The sequence below is a fragment of the Candoia aspera genome, chromosome 2, assembly GCF_035149785.1.
Source record: "Candoia aspera isolate rCanAsp1 chromosome 2, rCanAsp1.hap2, whole genome shotgun sequence".
Taxonomy (NCBI): domain Eukaryota; kingdom Metazoa; phylum Chordata; class Lepidosauria; order Squamata; family Boidae; genus Candoia; species Candoia aspera.
In genome coordinates, this window is record NC_086154.1 from 127,439,013 (window position 1) to 127,463,772 (window position 24,760).

The window sequence follows — 24,760 nt, forward strand, 5'->3', positions numbered from 1 at the left end:
AAGATAAAAGGGTTTCATATCTGTCTGTTCACCCTCCACCATATTCCCATTATTCTGCTGAGAGTGTGGGCCCTCTGACAATGTTATATTGACAGGTACATCACAATGCCATTACCCCAGGGTAGCCATCAACCAGTGTGTCCCTGATGCTCACCCAGCACAGATACTCTGGGGGAAATGCATCTTTCAAAATATTTTGTTTTGCTAAACTACTCAACCAAAGGAAAGGATTAAAAAAAAAAGGTAACAGCATGAAAAGATAAGCACAAGCTCAAAACTGTTCAGCCTAGCAATTCAAAACAAGGAAAAAAGAAAGGAAAAAGAAAAAGAATAAGAAATTAAGGGCTGGAAATTACTGTATGTTAGAAACAGAACAAGTCCAAAACACTTTGACCATATTGCTCAAAAGTCTTCCTTGCTCCTTTGTTGAAAAAGACTAATTCAAATGTTGACAGAAAACATATATCTACAATCCATTGCTGCAAGTGTATGTATTATATATTTTGCATTCCACTGTTGTACAATAATTCTTTTAGCCAACTCCCATGCCCACCCCCCCAATCCATAATTCTTGCTATTTTGATAAACTCCAAGTCCCAGGAATATAGACATGAAGAGCATATGCATCTTTACCATACAGTGATTGATCCAGAGTCATGTTAATAATTCTATTGATGTCATCCCCAAATGCAACAGTAATAAAACAAGACTAAACTATGTGGATTAATGTTTTGGCTCCTGAGTTATGCCTCCAATATCAGGAGGATGGTAAGCAACCTTTACTGTACATTCTCTATGGTGCACAGCATACATTACACATTTTTGTTGTTGCTGTTATACTAACCTCATTTTAAGACCATAGGAAATTGATTTCACATTGTTTAATGCTCAGATGGTTGTATCAGAATAGGAGATTCAAGCTCATTATTTCACAGGTCACATTAGCTAATATCAATTTCACCTACTTCTTCCTATTTCCTATAAAGAAGGGATACGGAGCTTAGAAGCCACCGATAATTCTCCCCAGTTTTTTACCACCCAAATAAGAATCCAAATAACAACTGCAAGGTGCATCTTAAAGACGTTCTGCCAAACGTAAAAGCCCCCAAGCAGATGTATTTGGAGAATAACAATGTACGTTTCGAATAGTCAACTCACCATGTACAGCCGAATGTATGTACAGCATTTGCGTGTGGTACCCTATTCTTGTCTGTAAGGTATGGGAGTCAGGTTCTGCAAAACCTGAATGAAACCAGATTGGTGGCACTTCACATTAAAAGAAGGGGCAGAGCTAGTTTTAAACTTATCCCTGAGAAACACGGGAAGTTTGGGGAGAATTGTCCATAGAGTGTACTGAAAAGATACTTTATTGCCCAAATGGGGGTGAGATATGAAGAGATTAAAGCACATAGTAGCATGCAAGAGCTAGTTCTGATGGCTGATTGCTATCCTCAATAACAGAGATACTCCATATCAGTTCCTGGAATGTGGATGGTAACAAGCTGCTGCTTGTGGGTTTGCATCGATACCTTTCCATGGAAACACATGATGGCTAGATGTGCTGTTTGGCTTTCATGCTTTCTGATAACTCTGTATCCCTAACTGGCCTCAAGTGTTGAATGGGTTTGTTTTTTTTTGAAATGTGCAAACTCTTTTGTGGAAAAGGAGATGGAGAATTGTGAGACTCCAAGTATTGTTGGTAATTTTTTCTTTATGTGGAGGTTATTCTGTAAACTATCTCACTACAGCCGACTAGTGTAAAAGCCGGGGTAGTTTTTGGGGGGAAGATCCATGAGAATATCTGTCACAGAGGTTAATATTTGGTATTACGCTGTGCCTACTGTATATAAACCACAAGTTCCATTGACAGAAGCCTATGAAGTCATTTAACTTTAGTAAATATTAGTCAGAGCTAATTGGAATTTCTTGACACAAGAACTCTAAAGAGAAAGCCAATTAATTTGCTTTGCTGTCCTGTTCTCTGAAAACTCACCTCAGATTTGTTGTTTCTACTAGAATAAATCTGGACACGTTCCCTCTTTCTTATATTTGATATCTGGTTGCCAAGGCACTATTCTGTGTTATTCTTACATTTTAAAGTAAGGGGATTATTAGGATTATATGGATAAAAGGATTATTAGAGTGGAGTGTTAATTTACGGTCTTTGTTATAACATAATAAAGAGATTGTCCAGATTCGAGATTCATTTAGGTTGCATTGCCATGTCTTAGGTCATCTGAATGGATTTCCTAGATGCAGCCAAGAAATGACGGGCATTTGAATGCCAAACAGATCCGTATAGCTCACGGGCAATGTTAGTCTGCTTCCCAATAAAATTCAATATAACTGTAAAATCTCAACATCAGACATTTCAAAAATAGCTCTTTAAGATTTGGAGCTAAGGCCAAATAAAATACATGTCCAAAGGCCTGTACTACCTTCTGGCTTCTGCATTTTGTTCTAGCGTTTCATTAATCCATTATTATTTTCCTGGGTCACAAGCATTGCGCAAAGGAATCCGGCAGAAGCAGGTGTAACAGTCAAAGACAGCTGCTGGGCCGGGGGTGACAACATGTGGTCCTACCAGTGCTGTTGGACTACAATTCCCATAATTCCTCAGCATTAGCCATGCTGATAGGACTGATTGGAACTGGGGTTTCACAACACCTGGAAGGCCACAAATTGTCCATGCCAGTGCTCAGAAGATACAATTATGCTGTTTGTTGCCCAGACAATGCCGAAGTTTCACCCAGAAGTACTTTATAAACCTGGAAGCAAATGAAATTAGCTGAGACTGGATGCTCAACTCCGCAAACTGAACACACTATACAATACTGTCCAAGATGAACAAAGAAACAAGTTCAGTCGCAGTTTCTCAAAATGGAGTGAAATCACTAGGATGCTTCCAGATGGAGGATCCCACAGTGCTACCAATCAGAAGACATTGTGCAGCTATTCTGTCTGTCCTTCTCTGTTGATATTCTGCAATAAGAAAAAAGCAGCTGGACAAAACATGAGCATTCTAAGAAAGAGACAGAAAGACTGCACAGTATGTGATCACCCAGGTCTATATTTTCTGGGCTGTTTAATGCTTCTGAGACCTTGCCTGAAGTTTTCAGCAAGCCTCTCTGTCCTTCAGCTGTGCTCCAGATTACATACAACTCCTAGGTTTATGCAGAAGGTACTTCCATTCCCAGTGTTTTCTCTGATCAGAAATAAGTCCCGCCCCTGCACAGACCAAGGTGTGGAACACCTCTTGTTTTCCTTTTGTAGCTAAGCCAGTTAAATTCTGACTCAGCCACGGGACAAGAGAAAACCATACTAGAACAATTTTACAGCAACTAATTCTTGAGTTATGCTGGACTAGTAGAAAGTTTTAACTTGATCTCTGAGCTTGTGAGTTCACCCTCCAACTCTGAAGTCAAGCTGTCTTGCTGACCTGCCATTTCATGGGCTTCATTTAAACTAGTTTGAGCAATGATTATTATGGATGGATGATTATTTTAATGTTCCACTGCTGGTCAGCAAAAGTAGTACTGGTTAGGTCATGGGTGGTGATGGAGAGGAGATTTGGGGCGCAGTGTGAAAATGTTTCTGAGGGTTGAGAAAGATGTGGAAGTATCCCAGTTCTTTCTGTTTTGTAAATTCTGTACTCAGATGAAGAAAATGCAGATTTTTAAAATGTATACATCTACTGTCTCTATCTATATCTATCTATATATACTGTATAGATCAGACTCAGTACTGTGAGATTACATACCCACAGATATTCAAGCAGAACAGTTGCAATACTGATTAGAATACATCACAGGAGTTGTGCTTATTCTACATTGGTCACACTGATGGGGTATACTAGAAGCCAGACTTGGATGATGCCAAGTTAGGGAAGGGAGCACTGGTTAATTTTACTGAATAATATGTCAGGAATGGAGACCTATCATAGACATGCCAAACCCAGGGGCAAACATAACACAGCCAGCTTGAGTTCTCCAGGCAGCTCTAGCTTACAGTTGTGACTATGCTCTACTGAATCAGAAATTGTGGAAATTTTGTGCCTTGATGAAAGAGATGAAAGTATTTTCCCCTTACCACTCACTGCTTTTCTCCTTTGTATCTCCATCTCTGGGGAGGGAGGTGGGGATGGAAGACAGTCGAGATGGGAGGATGTTGAGCTTATTTTCTTCTGCAGGGGTTCCTCTGAGAGATCCAAAATTTTCATGAGTGGCAAGCCAGAAGTTGTTGGTCGATACCGTGCATACTGCAGTGCTTCATTGATCCACCTCATTTCACGCCATATCTCATCGATTTGCTGCATGAGGAAGTAATACAGATATAAGTTAACAAGCAACTTTTGCTTTGCTTGACAAATGGAATTGATTTCTGTTAATTGCAAGAGAAAGATAATACGAGTAGAATTTGACAATGATCTCTAAGATGAACACACACACACAGTAATTTTATTAAAGACTACAATTTTCAACAATAAAAACTAATACAAGCTAAAAGAAAAAGAAAAAAATAGAAGGCGCAGAAAAGAAAAAGAGAAAAAATAGAAAAGAAAGAAAAATAAGAATACAGCAAAGGAAAAGAAAAAAACATATAAAGAAGTGACTTTTCCCTTCATCACAACAAGTATAAACAAGTTTAGTAACTGATCACCTTCTCTCAAAATACAACAAATGATCTCTTCTTCCCATATCCCATCTCTTATCTATAAACAAATCCTTAAAATCTCATCATTTCAGACCTGATGTCAGCAAAAGTCCATTAAGGGTCAACAGAGATAGCAACATATCTGTTTTAACCATGATTCAATAAACCAACTGTATATTACTTCCTTTTACTTCTAACAATCTTGATCTTTAGTCCCTTCAAATAATGTCCTAGTACTTGATTTCTTTTCATTTTTTCTTTGTCCCTTCTCACAAAATTCTTCAAAACTTCAACAAGTCTTTTCTGTAAATTCAATATAGGAAAATTATCCAGGTCACTATAGGAATATTGATATTCACATAGGAATATTGAAGTTCCTATATCAAAATAGAAAAAAATATCCAGGTCACTCTGGAAGAAATGGTGAACTGAATTCTGGCTTTCTGACTGAAAGGTGGCATGAGTAATTCAATAACTTCTAGCATCTAGATTGTATAGCAAGCAGGCCCTTAGTTTGATATTGCCTTTGAAAACTAGTCATAGGCTATTGCTGGTAACTAACACAACAGCCTATCTCCTAAAATATTGCAATGTTAGGACGGAACTCCTAACGAGTGTAGCAAAACAGGAACTCAGAAAAATTTGTCAGAAAAAAGAGAGGTGAGAAAACCCAGATCTTTAATTTCATCCACCCAATGACTCAGCTTTACAGAAAGTAGGTCCTTGCATGAATTCCCCAGAGGACGCATGACATCATCTCTAATTCCAATCTGTCTCACAGGGTTGTTGTGGTGGTACAGAACTGGAGAAGGAAGATCTATGGGCACCAGTTTGAGCAGGACAAACATTTAACAAGCAAACTAATATATAAACAATTCATGTGCTGGACTACTTGGCACATCTCCTTCTCCAAAAATGAAAAAAATCTGAACACCTACAAGTCTTTAGGCTAAGAGCAATTAATAAACACGAGTCTGGCTGCTGTCCCAAAATACACAGCCACTTCTACCATGTCCTTCCTCACAAGATTTGCCTACATATTAGAGTAGGGGAAAAGTTTAAGCCTCACATCCTCAGCATTCTACTTCCATTTCTATCTCTGCAAAGTGGCATCTCATTAAGATTTCTGTTATCTGAATTTACCTGGAACATTGTGCTCTGTTAAGGAGCTTATGAAACTGATTCTCAGATCCTTAATGATTAAAACAGATGAGAATTAAATAAGGGGTTGAAGGGATTTTGAGAAGAGTTAAGAGAGAGGGGAGATGATAGGTTTGTTAATATATATTGAAGAGAAGGTCTGAAGTTATATTTCATAACTTTGTTTTAACTTTGTTTTTAAGGAACTGTTTAAGAACATGGTGGTAGTTGCTAAGAGAAGTAGGATATGGTATGTCAGATGGCAGAGGACATAATTAGTACCTTGAATTACGTTCAGGATCTGAGAATCAATTTATTCTTTTCATTTATTCATTTAAATCTTCAATTTATTGAAGATTTTATATAGAGTAAAAGACAAGTCTAAAGAAAAAGAGAGAAAAGAAGAAAGAGGTGCAAGAAAAGAAAAAAAAAGAAAGAAAACAAGTTATGAAATATAACTAGTTTTTTTCTTTCTCTCTTTTTCTTTTCTTGCACCTCTTTCTTCTTTTCTCTCTTTTTCTTTAGACTTGTCTTTTACTCTATATAAAATCTTCAATAAATTGAAGATTTAAATGAATAAATGAAAAGAATAAATTGATTCTCAGATCCTGAACGTAATTCAAGGTACTAATTATGTCCTCTGCCATCTGACATACCATATCCTACTTCTCTTAGCAACTACCACAATGTTCTTAAACAGTTCCTTAAAAACAAGGAAGACGTACCCATTGTTAACCGTCACCCAGTGTCATGAGTACGTACTAAGCTGTAACCTGAAGACAGAGACACAGCTATTTCATGGGGCATCTCCAGGAGGTGGGGGTGGGGGGTGGGGGTTAGGGGAGTGTTGAAAGCTGTGTGAAATGATATCACCACACCCGTGGGGCAGTGTTCCAGTTTGTTACAGGTAGTGCTATATTCATAACCATTTATTATCTGCTTTTTAAATGTACATTATTGTTTCCTATACATTAAAATGGGGAAATTAATCAAAATGCTCTAAAACCCAAAGTTAGGACCGAATATAAAAAAGCAACAGTCAAATTTGAAAATAAATAATGGAGCATTGCCACCATTTTTTAAAAAGGTTTGAACACTGAACTACTGATTGGCAGAGTGTTCACAACATCTTCCAAGTGTGTTATATGTTATATATATGTTATATATTTCTGGTTGGATTATTTTAAATTTGTCTGGTTATAGGGTTTTTAAATACTGTTTTGTTTGCTGTTTTTTTGCAAACTAGCTGTTTGCCACCGAGAGTTATGGGAAGCCATATAAATTTTCTAAATGAATAAACAAACAAATAAATCTTTACACTCATGTGACATTACCCAGTCTATCCTGATAATAAAACCAAAGTACAGCTGCTTAATTCTGATTATGCCTTTAAGAGTGTCTGACACATAATACTATACATTTAAATTAGGACTTACTTTCAAATTCTGCTTCAGATATTTGTTTTATCTTAGTCAACCTTGAAAAACTTCTTTCCTCACGATTCCATAGCCTGTCTAGGTACAACATACCCATCGCCTACATATAATTTTTACTTTCTAGTTTCTCACTAGTTCCTTTTTCAAGACAGCTTTTATGGGCTCCTTCACTCTTTACAGTGTTTGGTTTGTATAGCGACTGTCTTAGATCTGGGATCATACAAATGCTCTTGTGGTTTTGTGGTTGCCGCTGAAGATTGTGGTATGTGGTGGACTGAATTAGTGTTTCTTTCCCCCCTTCTTCTGCTGCCAGTAGGTGGAATACAGCTGGTTTTCATTTGAGAAGGAACCTGACAGGTCCAATATGCTGTCACAGTAATTTGGTACAAACATGGTGGTTTAAAAAATGGCCACATTTTCATCAATCATAAACAATCATGCAACCCGGGGCGTAAGTTTCTGTCTTCTCTATGAAATGTTTGTCAGGAGCAGAACAGACCTCCCCACTTGTTAGAATCCTTAGTATTTTCTGTTCTTTTAAAAAAAATGTCCTCAAACAATTATACTATGTGAATGAACATAATAATTTATGTCTTCTAACTTTTTTAGCATATGTACAAGGGTTTCATTTTTTTTTAATTTAGCCAACTTTTGACTGCCATTACTTTTTAAAAATACAGAAATAAAAAAAAATGCTGACAATTATGTATACATCTCTCTTAGCCACACTATATTGCTAAAGCACTCAAGAAGTAACAAGTAATAAATGCAATGATTGGGAAAAAAGAAATCACTTTGTGGGAGGGTGAAGCTGCTGGGAAGATGGAGGTTAAAAGTCAGGGAAAAAATAGGTATCCAAAGAAATGACCTATTTGGATGGTGAGAATTAGTGAACAGGTGGATGTGAGTATAATCAGATTAATACAAGTAAATTTAAAAATGGTTAAAAGCCTTGTTTATTAAGTAGTGTGGAAAAGAAGGCCCATCGCGGAGCATTTGCTTCAGAGTTCTAGACTAAGGACTGTTTAATAAGGCTAATGATTTATTTACACAATAGCAATGTCAGAGAAGAGAAATGGATTGCATCCTAGATTAAATTTAAGGTTACTTGCAACTATCAGAAGTGGCTAGAAATATCTTCTAAACAACAGCAGAGTGGGAGCCATCCAGATTTCAGGGGAAACCTTGTTCCAGAGAGCAGACACTGCTACAGAGAAGGTGCCCTTCTGGGGTTATGATTGATGACATTGTTTAACCTTGAATGTTGGCATCTCTACTGTACAGAATTTGACTCTTTCCACCTTTGCTTGATTTCTTGGACTTAATTACTCTATGTCCACTGTCATCCTTTAGCATACCAATTCAAGGCTGGAACTTTTTTCTGACTTCGGAGATCTTTTGGAAGACTTTCCTTGCTTTTCTGTGTCTGTTTCCATCTTCGGTGTCCTTACAGATGTTGTCATGATACTGCTCCTTCTCTCTTTTAACAGCTCTGTGAAATTCTGTGTTAAGTTCCTTCCTGAGATCTTTGGCTTCTCTTCTCTTCTTGGCAATATCCACCTTTTGTTCTGATACCCAGTTACATTTTGTCTGTTTCTTGGTTTTTGGCAGTGTCTTTTCATCCTTAAATAAGTTTCATTCCAAAGTTTCTCTGATTCTCTATCAATGAGATTCTGGGCTTCAAAACAATTCTGGATTTCTACTTGAAAACAGTATTCAGCCAGGATATTGTGGAAACTGGGTGACTTTGTTCTTCTGGTTTGGCTTGACTTAGAACTTGCACATTTGTGATCTGTTTCACAGTCAGTCCCTGGTCACATCTTTGGTGTTACAACTGAGCTTTTCTACCTTCCTGTATCCAATAATATAATCATTTTGATTTCTCTGGACTCTAACTTTGGCATTCCAGTCTCCAATCACAAGCAGCACATTTTGCTTGCATGTTCTGTTGATTTCATATTGAACTTGGCCATAACGTTCATCAACCTCCTCTTCTGCATCAGTGGTTGGAGCATAAACTTGGATAATGTCATATTAAAAGACTGCCCATGAAGTCTAACTGATATTATTTGGCTGCTGATGGCACTGTGATCAAGTATTGTTCTTGCTACATCTTTCCTGACTAAGAAAGCAACATTATTGCTTCTTTGTTTCTTGGGTCCTGAGTAATAATGATTTTTTGGCTGAAAGTGTCCAGTTCCAGTCCATTTCAATTTGATGATGCCTAAGATGTCAATGTGTAGTTGGTTCATTCCATCTTTTACTGGATAGATGTTAATACTTACGTTTCATGTTCCCACTGTAATTCTTCCTTTGCAAATTTGGATTGTTTTTTTCCTGCATGGCAACATCAGCAACAAGCCATCCTGAAGGCTTTAATCTAGCCATTTCATAAACACCATTAGTACTTTGAAACATCCTCAGTTCTTTCTCAACAGCTTATTGATTCCCATCTGACCTGAGGGGCCCATCTTCTGGCACTATATCATCAGTCACTTTATATTGTCTATCCACGTTGTTTCCTTGGCAAAATACAGGAGTGGCTCACCATTGTCTTCTTCCATGCAGTACGAAATGATGCCTTCAGTGTTGTCAATACTATGATTATCTGATTCCAGCATCTTCCTATGTGGCTGCTATAGGTGCCTGTTTCCTTTAGCTGGGTAGCTGGGATAACCTTCATGCCTTGGGTGACACTGTTGAGATTGTACACCCCTGGTGTTCTTTGCTCTTCCCTCCCAGGAACAACCACCTTCCATGAAGAGGCAGCACAACAGGATTTGCAGGAGTGGGGAGGGAGGATATTAAAATTAGGGGTACCATATTGGTCTGCAAAAATCTAGACAACTACTGGATGGTAGCAAACTCTGGATTTTGGTACATCAGATGTAAATGGCTAGACAAATGGAGAGTTAAAAAATAATTCAAAAAATAATTCTTCTAGATTTCATATCCAGCTCCCCAAACCTGGTATACTTCAGCTATAGTGGTCTACTGCTCCCAACATGTTCAAGTAAGGAAATGGAAGAAAGATGAGAGTGGACTTTCTAGAATCCTAAAGCTGGAATGCCCCATTCTTTCATGTTGATTCAGCCCCAGGGTATGTGCAGTTGATTCTCCTTTTTGATTACCTACTTAAGGGCAAAGTTCAGCCATGTGAACCTTTCTGGATTTTAATCCTTTTTCCCCAGCTATCCATAATGAATAGAGATAGAACTGATGCTCAAAATTCTGTGTGGATTCATATGACCAGGTCCCAGGATATAATTTCTTAAATGCTTATTGTGCGGCATCTATAATTACTTGCAGGAAGTAGTCCTCAATGTCCTTCAATTACCTGTACTTATTAGAGAACGAATAGACAGGTATCATGTATTTAGCTTTGCAACAGCTGTTCTAAGACACATACAATAGGGAATGGCTTTTGGAAAGTACAGCATCATCTTTGTAGGAAATCCAAGAGGGAGAAAAGCCATTTTTAGCAAGCAATAAGAAATGGAGGGACAAAGTTCACCTGAGAGTAGCCTGGACTTCTTTATCAGCCCCTCAACCATTTTCTATTTTGGCCTTTGAGGGCCTATGAATCAAAGCCTGGAAGCTGGAGATACATTTGATACTGTATGTGTTTAGTTACTGGACATAATATTCACATATCTGGACAACCTGCAGCTCGTTTTATCTGTAGGAAAGAATTATAAAGGAGATCTAAAATTCATATTACACTGGATGTCTGGTTCTGCAGAATGCAATCTCTCAAGGTAAAGATATTTTATGACTTAGAAAAGCCAACCTTTGCTAAGGGATGCAGACACAATCTCAGGTATTTCTGGGAAGCATACACTGTGTGACAGAAGGCAACCCTGTATGGAATCTAGAAGTTTTTCTATGCAAATGCCCATATTCAAAAGAGAATGGATAATTCTGAAAGTTTTATACAAAAATGTATACTGGGGAGTTTTAAAAAAGTGCATAAAATGGGGAAATTATATGAAAAAAGCATACATCAAGAATATGTATGTTTGAAAATATTGCTTCAGGAACATCTATTTTTAAAAAAGAACATCACGGAAATTTGCTTTAAAAAGATATATTAGAGAAAGCTGACATGACAGCTTTATATACTAGGAAAACTTATGAACTACAATGTGATATTAATATTACGTACAATTTCTTTCTTAAAACATCCATGAAAAAACTATTGGAAACCTTCTTAATGCACCAGTAAAATAGACTATATATTGACCTACATCTCTAGTAGCATTCAACTGTGTTTACTTTTGAGTAGACGGGTATAGACTGTGTTGTAAACAGCCTTGTATTTCAATTAATTAAGGCCGGGAGAGAGCAAACAGGATCAGTCTTTTATGTAAGCCTCATCAAATTGAATAACAGCTCTGCCAGCACACAGCTCCTTTTATTCTAACTGGGTTTATGGAAGAGAATACGCTGGTGGCTTGTCCCCCTCATCTGAACGATTCGTCTCCCACTTAGCCACCTTCAAGGTACCCAAACTTGTCTGCCTAACACTGCTGCTTCATGACAGGATCACCTCTGGCAAAAGAAGTGAGCAATTTGGATAATGTTTTCCATTGCAGACTGACAGCTGGCAGGGGAGGAGGGGAAAGGAAGAAGGGAGAAGCTTCACCTAGGGAAGAAAAAAAAGAAGGGCTCTGATCCAGGCTAAATTGCAGTGTGCAGCTTTTGCCCACATTGGAAGGGGCATGGGATTTACAACCCAAACTGACACGCTTTTCTATAACATTCCAGTACACTTGTCATATGATTTTATCTATGAAATTAGTTCAAAAAGTAAGCAATCCGAAGAAGGAGAGAAGGATACGTTGCATGAAACCTTCATAAAACTCAGGTTGAATTGTGACATTCACCTCTTTATGCCTCGCCTTGCCCAACAATTCTTTGCTTAGGTTCTCATATGCAGCAGCCCCTGCTAGAAATTAACTCTGAGTAGCGAGAGAACAGATGGTTACCTGTATGTAATCTAGGACTTGTTGGTGTCTTTGTTTAGCAGCGTTGACTTCACTGTCTGAAATGGCTTCCCTTAGGGACTGCTGGGTGCTCAGAAAATCTAGCTCTATGACAGCGGAAAGGCGGCAATAGAGACTAATAAATTTTTCCTTGTAACTGCAGAAATGAACTGCGGAGACAACAAAGCACAAAAGCAAGTGTGTTAAACAGGGGACCCTCAAAGCCTTACCTTTTGGAGGGGCTTGATCAAGATCAGTTGTCACAGCTTACATTAGTCCCTAAAAACAAGGATTATGGGAAGAGCTAAAACTGCAGAAGGGCCAGGCCCTACGAGTTTGTTGCAGTGAAAACGCAGTATTGTGTAGGGCCTTAACATCAAACAGATTTATGTGGCTTAAGCTTTTGTGGATCAGAGACTACTACAGGTATTAAATTAGACTAGCAGAGTAGAAAGACAGCAGTAGTATATCTTGCAAGTGGCTATATTTGTTCTTAGTTGGATGTGCTGAAGATCTGCTCTGAAATTTTACAGAGCAATTCTCGTCATTGTTTTATATTTTGTTCTGCTTGGACTACCTGGGTGAGTCTGCATTGCCAATTGCCAGCTAAGAATCTCTGCATCTTATGACATTTAAAAGCTTTTGCCACACATACTCTATCTGTTAAGTCCTTAGGAAAGGTAAAGGTGATTTTTTTTCTATTGGATAGTTTCCTGTTGATGTAAAGAGTATGCAGGCTTCAGATGTACATAGAAATCTCAATCAGGCAGGATGAAAACACAAGCAAGGCTTGCACATAGATGTTCATCAGGGATGGAAATTCAGATAAAGCTTTCTGCTTCAAACACTATACTTTTCTGTATAGGCTATTCATAGACTGAAAAATGACCAAGTACTATTCATGCATTATTTGAGTGAAATCCCCAAAGTTCTGCTGATGTTAGCAGAAACTCGTCAGTGGTCAATGAGCAACTGCTTTGGATCAGTTGGATATCAAATGTGTGTTGATGTGCAAAAGACCAGTAAAATCCATTCTAAACTGTACCTGACTCCTTGGGCTACACATCTACCTCAAGCACAGCATTGCTAGAAAGGCCTCCCATGCTTTATTATGGTTCAAGTAGTCAGAATCCATGGATAACGGAGGTTCTAGTCCACCTGGAGGGCACAACTTCCCAACCTCTTTATACTTACACTGCTTTCGTTTCTGCAGTGAGGTATGGGTTCACATCTATCTATAAGAATTTCCTACAGATGAAGATGCTGTGCCATATGATTTCTCTGCCTCAGTAACACACATGAGGCAGACCTCATCCCACCCAGAATAGCAATTATATAAATGTGTGACGAGGGAATTGGACTTCAGCTGTATGATGGATCAAAAAAGGAGCACTGGACACTGCCGTAGACCAGATCAGACTCTTTGTCCACTTCGCCCACTGTTTTGATATTGCCCATAGCAGGACACAGGTAGAAAGTCCATTCTGTCACCTGGGACCTCAACCCCTGCTGTTTTTGTTTAATGTGGACTGCAAGGGATTGAACCCAAGACCTTCTGCACAGAAAGTATGTTCCCCACCAGTGAACTATGAACCTTCCAATCCAGACCTCATATATTTTAAAACGAATCAGAAAATGCTGATCTACTCACCAAATGTTTCATATTTCTGAAACAGAAGCTGTGGCAACCCCTGCTGTCTATAATATACGTGCTGAAAGTTTGGTGGTACTATATATCTCCTTTTCAGGAGAGATGGGCAGTGATAGAAATTTGATAAATGAATGAATGAATAAATAAATAAACATTTCTGCTGTATTTGCAGCTGGTAACTTCCCCCTCCCATCCACCAGTGCCATACATCCTGATGTGCCATTCAAAGCCTCTGTTCTACTAGCTTTCCTTTAACAGAGCATCACAGATTGTGTTTAGGAAGATACCATGTTTTTCAAAGGACAGCCACCGATCAGTTCAGACAGTGATATAGAATGCCCTTCCCTCTTTGGGGTCATCCAGATGTGTTAGAATAAAACTCCCATAATCCCCAGCAGTACATCTGGAAAGACCAGGTTAATGAAGTATAGATTTGGATAAGGTCTTTGAAGTTACTGAACAATACTATTTATGCATTCTGCCTGATAAGGAGTTCCATGCAATCTGTAAATGCATAAACTTCCATTACATCTACAGATACTGACCCAATAAAAATATCACCTTACCTAGTTGTGTATACCTTTCTGAATATGGATTTTCAATTCTGATTAATCATGGTGCTTCTCTCTTTTTTCCCCCATAAAACTGAAAAAGAAAATACAACAACAACAAAAAGTGAAGGGGTGCAAGTCTGTATTTCTGTTCATGCTGCGTATTTATAAAAAGCACGTTGCCAGATCTATGTCTTGGGTGTGATAATGTATTCACTGGTCACAATGCTGGCCCAGAAGCTCTATCACATGATACACCTGTCTCCACAAGAGAAAGAAGTAAAGCTAAACTTGCTGTTGGGAATGGGGGAAAGAATGACACTTTTTGAATACCCCCTCACCCTTTGATCATTTTCTGTTCTGAACAGTTACTACTGGAAACCATGAAGTACATCCTACAGGCAATTATATGCAACATGATGTTTTATCACAGCTTTCTCAGATAGTAAGCTTTCTCCCTTTTGAGAGAGATGGGCAGTGACGAGAGTCGAAATATAAATAAATAAATAAATAGTATCAGTTCTATGCACATTGGCTTCTTCTTACACAAACCATTACCACTATATGTTAATATTGAAAATTTATCCATGTGGAATGGCAACAAATAATATAAGGAATAGGCTTTTGTAGCATGTTGGATTCAATCTCCAAAAAGGTCCTTGGAGCACGCAAGAGCATGGAGGCAGCACCTCTGTGCAACCTATTAAAGCAGCTGCTTATTTTCTCAGAAACATGCAACTGTCCTTTACAGGTGCTGCATGATCCAGGAAAAGGATAAGGATGCTTTAAGGAGTTTCAGACAGGTGTTATACTCATGCTCTGAGGATGGCTAGGGAAGTTCCTACAAAGGCTTCTCAAGGTCATTGTGATGACAGTTTCTATAAGTTGACCTAAATGTATTATGAGTTTTTAGCAGAGCCATCTTCTCAACAGAGTTCTCCATTGAACAAAGAATTAGCCTCTGATAGACTTGTTTTCTTTCTATTCACTGGGTCACCAACATATTGTACTTACAAACTTCCATGATCAATGCTGCTTGTTCAGGGTCAGCACATATTTTGTATCAAAACATCCCACATTCAATCTTTGGTATCTCCAGGAAGAACTATTAAAGAATCCTGTCTAAATCTTGGCAACCCACTTCCAATCATCAGTGTCAAAAATACAAGGAAAGATGCACTAACAGACTCAGGAGAATTGCAGCAGATTCTGATGAGCCTGCCTCTGACCTAACGTGGGTAGTATGCTAGTGCCAGCAAGTCTTCACAGTGCAAATTAAGTGGGTGTTTTGTTCAGCACTGACTATTTGAAACATCTCATTGATCTTCTTGATAGAATTTTAACTTTCCTCAGTTGTTTTACAGGTTGAGCAGGTTTTCTATTATTCTAAAGGTTTGCAAAGCTATTCCACCTGAAATTAAGATGTGGTGTCATGGGGCTGCAGGTGAACTGTCACAACCTCCTTTTGATTGTTTGAAAAACAGTGGGTTTTTTTTTAGCCTAGATATATTTTTAAGATCTCCCCAAAACCATTATATCTCTCTTTGATCATGCCAGCATTGTTTCAACCATGACTGAAAAAAGAGAGAGACAGTACTGACTTTTTTCATCATCTTCCAACAGGGCTAATTTCTATAGGACTCTGAGAACAGGGCTGCAACGGGGGGGGGGGGGAAGTGGGGCATGTGCCCTGGGCGCCGCAATGGGGGGGGCACCAAAATGAGTGCTGGGGGGTGCCAAAATGGGTGCAGAATCCATCTTTGCCCTGGGTGACACAGACCCGAGTTGCAGGCCTGTCTGAGAATCATGAAGTCTTACGGATTACCCTACACAGGTGGCACTTTAGCAAAACGACACTGCTGTTTTAGCCTCAGAGCTGCATCTTCTTACTGCGGTGTGGTTGAAAACCAGGCCTATAATGTTAGTATAACAAATGTTACTTTAGCAGAGTCATCTGTGGTTTCACAGTTAAAGATCCAGTAGCCACCAACTAATAGGGAGTGGAAGCTTCCAATATTTGGGAGGTGAATCACAGCTATATTATAGGCACTAGGGAAAAATGTGCAATAAATCAGAAAATGGCTCCTGCTCGAGGGCATGAGATCAGTTACTTTTTGTTTGGAAAGTAAAATTGAGCTGTTACTAGAATTCTCCCTGGAGTGCTTACAACTCCCGCATTATAAATTCACTGCATTGAGATGGATGAGCAGGGCAGCCCGTATTCTCATTGTTTACGGCAAACTGCTTTACTACCTGTTGCCTGTGCAGATCTATGGGGGATATGAAATGTGGTTCTAATCCTACTGGAAGCATCATGATTTCTGGGTTTACTTTTTTGTACAGTAGCTGGGGATGCACTTAAATGGCTACCGAGGAGGTGTAGCCATTTTGTGAGTGTGCGAATCACATGCTGGAAACAGTTATAAATGTATCCCTGACCCTGAGGAATCAAAGCCTATCTAGTTTAACTTCCTATCCTTTGTGGTTGTATCTGGGAAGCCCACAAAATCTAGGGAGGAAGCAGCCTCTTCCTGCTGTTGTTCCCCAGCAGCAATTCTTCCAAACAAATAAAATGGTATTATTCCAAAAATGACTGATCTCCTCCAGAATGAACCCAAATTGGCAACATTTGTCACAGAAACTCTTTCTCTCCTAAGTAAAATAACAAATGCATACATAAATGCATGTGTCTGTCTGAGGTCAAACTATTCTGAGTAGGCAAACAGGAGCAATTATGAAGAATGCCTTCTCCACCAGATGTCAACGTCAAACGCATTGCTCAGCCAGTCTGACCCACTTTGCTTTCATCCAGCAGTGCCCGATTTACCCATTTCAGAATGGCTTTATTCTGAACGCCTTTACTACACTCAAGGGCTGTGTGCTGCGTGATATCTGGCTGGCTTCTGTGTGCCAAGAATGATGACTAGCACATGTAATCCGGTAGCTGGGCTCCCTCTATTACTTATCTGGAGTCAGAGGGAAAAAGTGATGTTGCCAAGAAATCACATGATTTATTGACTCTCTGCTGCAGCGGGGGAGGCAAGGACCGAATGGGGAACAGATACAACTTTGTGATTGTATTATAAGGCAACTGGGTTAATATTTCTAGGAGAACCAAGGTAGTATACCGAGTTCAAACATCTGAAGAGGGAGGTTAAGGAATCCTGTGTGTGGGGTGTAAGGGTTATTCTGTCCTGGGGCAGTGCAGACGTCGTCTGAGGCAGGGAGCAGGAGAAGAAAGGACACATTGTGACCCAGTTCCAACACCTCCTGTGTATACAGACGGAACAGCTTAGCCTACAGAGGGACACGCAGAGAGAAGAAAGGGGGGCGGGGGAAGGAAAAAGTTATAACACAGCACTTGCATTATAAATACCCCACCACTGATACAAAACAGTAGAGCAAGTTTTCACAACATCCAGCAGATTGGCATTTTTATAAAACATAGGCAAGTGGATGTGGATGAATGCGTGCCCACGTATGCGCGCACACACACTGATGTGTGCTTGTCTTAATCTTGCTTCAGAAAACTTTTAATGCTCCAACGTTCCACATTAAAACTCACACATACACGTACAACCCCAAGCTCCCCCAGAAAATAACATCCATGTTACTTATTAACCAGAAAACTCACCATGAGCTTTTCAAGATTATGATGGTACTGTTTATGTGGAAACGTGAAAATGAATTCAGTTAAAAACCTTTTAACACTCGGAAATTCATTAAGAAAACTAGGTAGTATTCTGAAAGATGCGTTGCCTGCTTCCCCCACCCCCACCCTTTGTCTCCACCAGCCTGCCACAAATTGGGCCAATGCAAAAAAATTAACATGCCACACTGGAGAAAAACATTAAAGTCAAATGACAGTGTGTTTTTATTAAAAATTCTTTTTACTCCCAACTGAAGTATGGCTTATATCTACCCTGGTGCCCTTTCCCCCCACAAAGCATTGCCCCCTATTACAGGATATGATCCTCGGAGGAAAAGAGAAGAAGCTGCTTATTCCAAAATGGGATGAATGCTGTCCAAATATTTCAGACGTAGATGTCCATATTTATCAATACTGGCTGATGAGAAATTCTAGCTCTTAAATTTGAGATGATGCTGCCTGCAGGATGCATGACACAACACAAGCCTGCCTCATTTTTCAGTTTAGCCTTAGTTATTTTTAAAGGGCTGCAGAATTTGAGAGATGATTCAAAACAGGTTCCACCTCCCCTCAACACAATATGCCCAATGGATGAATCATTCCAACCTAAATGGATGTGTGTTTGGGGGAGCAGAGATCAGGTTGTTCCTTAAAAGAGATGCTAACCATGTGGAAGATAGTGAATTTGAATGCAGCTTGGAGTTCTCTATATCCTTGGCCATCTTTGTGTAGGCATAATCAAATGGGTTTATACAAAGTAGCTTTTCACCAAAAAAAAAAGGAAAAAGAAAAAAAAGACTTGAGGGCTGTTTACGAGACTGTTACTGTTCATATTAAAAAGTGATAGAAAATAATGCACTACTTGCCAACAATTTATTTGTTTGTTTATTCACTTATCATGTTTATATAGCCTCCCAGGTCACATAACAGTGATTCTGAATGAATTTAACATTCACGATGTCATGTGCTGACGGTTATGAGGACAAATTTGCTCCAACCCTGGAAAAAAAGATACTTTATCGACTGGGAAACCAAATTTGGGGAATGTGCAGCAATGGCAAAATTAACAGTATGCAACCAGAACACAAGTTTGACTAAATTTAAATTTAGCAAGAGCACCAGCATTTATTTTAGGAACAATGATAAACAGTGCTGACATCTGTCTAAACATTAATGTTTTATTGTAAACTGCCAAGAGTCCCTTTTGGGAGATGGGCAGTGATAAATTTGATTAATAAAATAAATAAATAAATAAATAAATAAATAAATTTAAGCATCTTACATGTTTAAACACCAGCCACCTGCTATGAAGTGCGCCACAGGGCAGGTGGACGAGGATGGGCGCGAAGATGCTATGGTGAGTGCTGACTGTCCCACTTTAGCAGTAAAGGTGAAATTGGGTTCCCGCACAAAAATTACAAAGGTATGGGCTTTAGTTGACTCTGGGTGTTCCAGGTGTTTAATTCACCCTGATCTGGTTGCTGCTTTGGAACTGCCTAGTTTCCCCCTCCAGCATCCTTTGATCTTCACACAGTTGGATGGTTCAACGGCAGGGGTGGGGGGGGGCCCGGTGACCCATTTCACTGGAACTGTGGCAATGCAAATGGGCAGCCACCGTGAGACTTTGAAATTCGTTGTAGCACCTGTTGACAATCCCTTGGTAATCCTGGGGATCCCATGGTTGACCTATCGAAGCCCATATATAAACTGGGAGCACAGAACTGTGACTTTTACAGATGGATTTTACCAAGCTCGTACAGTGAAGATGATTGCACATGCAGGATTTGGAAGGGCAGCGATCGCCACACCGCGCCCTGACTTACCCCAATTAGAAGGCTTGCCTGCTCAATGCCAAGAATTTGCTGATGTTTTTGGGGAGATAGAAGCAGATCAGTTACCCCCCCACCGGAAAACAGACTGTGCAATAGAGTTAGTCCCTAATGCTCAATTGCCCAAGCCAAACATTTATCCGATGACTCATAAGGAACTTGAGGCATTACGGGACTTCACTGACAAAAATCTCTCAAGAGGATTTATTGAACCTGCTAATTCCTCAGTTGGGGCCCCTGTGTTATTCCGGGAAAAGAAAGATGGCACGCTTCGACTCTGTATGGACTATTGAGGGTTAAATTCCATCTCCATTGTCAACAAGTACCCTCTCCCTCTCATGAAAGACATGTTAGCTCATTTGTCAAAGGGCAAGATTTTCTCCAAGCTCGATCTTCGCGAAGCCTATTTCCACATTCGCATAAGAGCTGGGGATGAGTGGAAAACTGCTTTTAATTGCCCACTAGGATCGTTTCAGTACAAAGTCCTCCCTTTTGGGTTAGCAGGGGCACTGGAGTCTTCATGCAGTTGATTAATGAAGTTTTACATGATCATTTGTTTAAAGGGGTTCTGGTTTACTTAGATGATGTTCTCATTTACACTGAAACCGAGGAGGAACACAAACGCCTCCTCAAACAGGTGTTACGCAAGCTTAGAGATGCCAAACTCTATGCCAAACTTTCCAAATGTGAATTTCACAAAACCCAACTTGACTATCTGGGCTATCGGGTGTCTGACAAGGGTATAGAAATGGACCCTGCAAAAATTCAGGCGATTTTAAGTTGGGAATGTCCCCTCACCTGGAGGCAATTACAAAGTTTCCTAGGGTTCAGTAATTATTATCACCAATTTATCCAGGGGTTCGCTGAGATTGCCTTGCCCCTCACTGATTTACTCCATACCAAGGGCTTGGGGGAGACATGCAAAGTAAAACACCCTGGGGCCATGCTGAATTGGACGCCTGAGTGCCAGGCAGCATTTGAAAAGTTGAAAACCCTTTTCACTGCTGAGCCTATTCTACAGCACCCTGATCCTGAATGCCCCTTTGTGGCCCTAGTTGATGCTTCTGACTCCTCAGTTGGGGCTATTTTGTTACAGAGGGATTCTGAAAATCACTTAAAACCCTGCGCTTATCTGTCCAGGAAATTTTCTGAAACCAAACGCCGTTGGCATGTTTGGGAAAAGGAGGCGTTTGCTGTAAAAGCTGCTTTGGAAACCTGGCATCACCTCCTTGAAAGCGCTAAATGCCCTTTCGAGGTTTGGACCGATCACAGGAATTTGGAAGCCCTCCGCACCCCCCGGCGTCTCAGCCCTAAACAAATTCGCTGGACTCAGTTTTTCAGTTGCTTTAACTTCCAGTTAAAATTTATCCCAGGAAAGAAAAACTTTCTGGTCGATGCTTTGTCATGTTTACCTCAGGACCTTGGCCAGGTGGCAGATGTGGTTGGGACTGTTCTCACTGAACCGCAACTGGGCTTGGTTGCTGTCACTCGGAGCCAGACCTGTGCGCAGGCAACCCCGCCCCCAGCCCCATCTGGGAAGCGGAAAGTGCAAGTTCCTTGTCAGTTACAGAAGGACTTTCTCCAGGCACTGAAATCTGACACTTGGTTGCTAGCTAATAGAGACAATGTTTCTTTTGAAAATGGTCTGGCGTGGGTGGAACATCGCCTTTATGTGCCTGAAATGTTGAGGGCTGCTGTTTTGCAGCATTCCCATGATGATAAACTTGCTGGACACTTTGGTTTTGTAAAAACCTTGCATTTGATTCGCCGCCAATTTTGGTGGCCAACCTTGAGACGTGACATAAAAGATTATGTTGCTTCCTGTCATGTTTGTGCCATGTCAAAACGTAAAGGAGGGAAACCACAGGGGCTTTTACAGCCAGTGGCCAGTCCTTCCTATCCCTGGGATGAGATTTCTATGGATTTTATTGTGGATCTTCCTCCCAGTCAGAAAAAAACTGTAATTTGGGTTGTAAAATACTTTTTTCTCCAAGCAAGCGCATTTCATTCCATGTGCATCCATCCCGTCAGCCCCACAATTGGTGCGCCTATTTCTCCTCCATATCTACCGCCTCCACAGTAGCCCCTCCCATTTGGTCAGTGACCGCGGGACACAGTTTACTTCCCAGTTTTGGAAATCATTTTTAAAATTGATTGGCACCAAACAAGCACTATCCACATCGTCCCATTCCCAGACTGATGGTTCTACTGAGATTTTGAATTCCACTCTTGAACAGTTTCTTAGAGCATACATTAACTACCATCAGGATGATTGGGTGGAGTTATTACCTTTTGCTGAAGTTGCTTACAACAATGCTGTGCATCAAAGTACTGGACAAACCCTTTTTCGTGTGGTTTCTGGTCATGACTTTGCTCCCATTCCTGAACTGCCACAGCCCCCTTCCCAAACATGTTTTGCATCTGACTGGGCTGTTAAACTGTCTGATTCCTGGCCAGTAATTCAACAAGCTTTGGCTGATGCCCAAGCTGCTTACAAGTCTCAAGCTGATGAGCATCGTTCTTTACAATGCGACTTCAAAGTTGGGGATTAGGTGTATCTATCTACTCAATTTATCAAATCACCTCAACCCTCTAAAAAACTTGCTCCCAAATTCATTGGTCCCTTTCCTATTGTTCAGCTTATCAATCCAGTTAATGTTAAATTGGATCTGCCTCACAATTTGAAACGCTTGCATCCTGTTTTTCATTGCAGCTTGCTTAAGCCTATGCACCACTCCTCATGCTGGCACCCTCCACCTCCTCCTCCTGCTCCAATTATGATTGATGGTCAACAACACTTTGAAGTGAAGGACATTGTTGATTCCCGCAAACTTTGAGGCACCCTGCAGTATCTCGTCCGATGGAAACATTTTCCTCATCCTGAATGGGTGTCTGCCCACCATGTTAATGCTCCTGATTTAGTTAACCATTTCCACGTTGCTTATCCTTTAAAGCTTGCTGCTTGATGTAATCTTTATTTGGGGGGGGCAGTATGTCATGTTCACTGATTCCATGTAGTTTATACATCGTAATGTTTCACATGCCATGGCGCTGACACGCGTTTCTGTTTGGGAGGGAGCTGCTGTGAGACCTTGTGCCAAGCTCTGTATATGGAATCAGTACAATGGAATGTGTTTGGGTTATGTTCTCTGTTCAAGGCCTTTTCCCGCAGACCATCAGAAACTGTTAGGAGCACCTGGGATTGTGAACTTGAGAAGACTCTACGGGGGGGGGGTGGGATTTCATTTGCACCGAGGGTTTTTAGTTTGAATTTGGCACGCTTTCATCATTCTCAGCTTTCTCTGTGATCCTGCATACTATTCTTTAATAAATCAGATATCTTTGAATTCCTGCTCATGAGTCTGATAGTGTTTTAGAATAGGCAACCATTACAGCAACCATGTCTTAAGCAACAGTAAATTGAAATGGACTGGAATTGGACACTTTTAGTCAGAAGATCCTACTGTTTATAATTCAGGACCTGAAAAACAAAGAAGGAACAGTATTGCTTTCATAGTCAGGAAGGATATAGCAAGGACAATATTTGGGTACAATGCAATCAATGACTGAATAATATCAATTAGACTTCTCAGACAACCCTGAGATTATCCAAGTTTAATAGGATGATTATCTTAGTTTATTCTCCAACCACTGATGCAGAAGAACAGGAGCTTGATGAACTTGAAGTTCATTCTGAAACTGACAGAACTTGCAAACAAGATGTGCTGCCTGTGTTGAACTGGAATGCCAAAGTTGGAAATATTAAGGAGCAAAATGTAGTTGGGCTGTATGACCTAAGAAACTAAAATGAAGCAGGAGAACAACTTATTAATTTCTGTCAATCCAGTGTTAGTGATTTTTTCTTTGTTAACAGTCTTCCAACAATCAAAATGATGCTTATATACATGGATATCACTGGATAGAGTCCACAGAAATCAGATGACTATATTACTGGTAGAAGGAGGTAGAAGAGATCAGTTTAGTTCAGGAGCTAAAGACATAGCCAAGGGCTGACCTTGGAACAGATCAAGAACTGTTTGTGTATAAGTTCCAAGTCAAGCCAAGCAGAAGAACATGGCCAACCAGTTTCCACAATGTGAACTTGAACATCTAACCCCCCATTTTCAAGAAGAACATCCAGAGTTACTTTGAAGTCCTGAATCTCATTGATAGGGAACCAGATGAACTGTGGAATGAAAGTTGTTAAGGATGAGTGTAAAAACAGACTGCCAGTGACTAAGAAATAAAAGAAGTGAAACTGAATATCAGAACACTGAAACTGCTGAGAAGAGAAGTCAAAGTCCAGAAAGACAGAGATCTCGGGAAGAAACTTAACAAAGTAGTTCAGAAAGTTGTTAGAAGAGAAAAGGAGCAGTATCAGAACAATATCTGAAGATGGAATCAGACATGGAAAACCAAGAAAAGATTTCCAAACTCAGGAGGAGTTTCCCACATCAAATTGATATGCTAAAGGACAGTAATGAAGAGAAAAGTCTTCAGGAATTGATGGTATATCACTGAAATATGGCAAACAACAGTAGAACAATCAGTAGAGGTTCTAACCAAACTAGGTTAGCACAGTTTGGTTAGAACAACCAAACCTAACAACACAGTGGCCAACAGAACTGGAAGAGGTCCATCTGCATAACAATACCAGATTAAAGAAATTTAACAGGGTGTGTAAACTATTGCACAATATCCTTAAAATTCTCATATTAGCAAAATAATGCTTAGGATCATCTAACTCAGATTAGAGCCCTACGTGGAAAGGGAGATGCCAGATGTTCAAGCTGGCTTTAGAAAAGGCTGAGAGCATGAGACTTTATTTCTTATGCATGCTGTCACTATGTACTTCACTGACTATAG

At 39.9% G+C, this 24,760-nt stretch overlaps 1 protein-coding gene across 1 annotated transcript in view; it reads right to left on the reverse strand.

Moving 5' to 3' along the window:
* ANKFN1 (ankyrin repeat and fibronectin type III domain containing 1) overlaps positions 1 to 24,760 on the reverse strand; it is a 121,755-nt gene that overhangs the window by 3,480 nt on the left and 93,515 nt on the right. The window contains exons 14-16 of the mRNA XM_063296556.1: positions 17,545 to 17,713; positions 12,218 to 12,384; positions 4,090 to 4,309 (exon numbers count right to left, since the gene is read on the reverse strand). Coding sequence (XP_063152626.1) covers positions 4,090 to 4,309; positions 12,218 to 12,384; positions 17,545 to 17,713 — 556 coding nt within the window. The remainder of the gene's footprint in view (positions 1 to 4,089; positions 4,310 to 12,217; positions 12,385 to 17,544; positions 17,714 to 24,760) is intronic.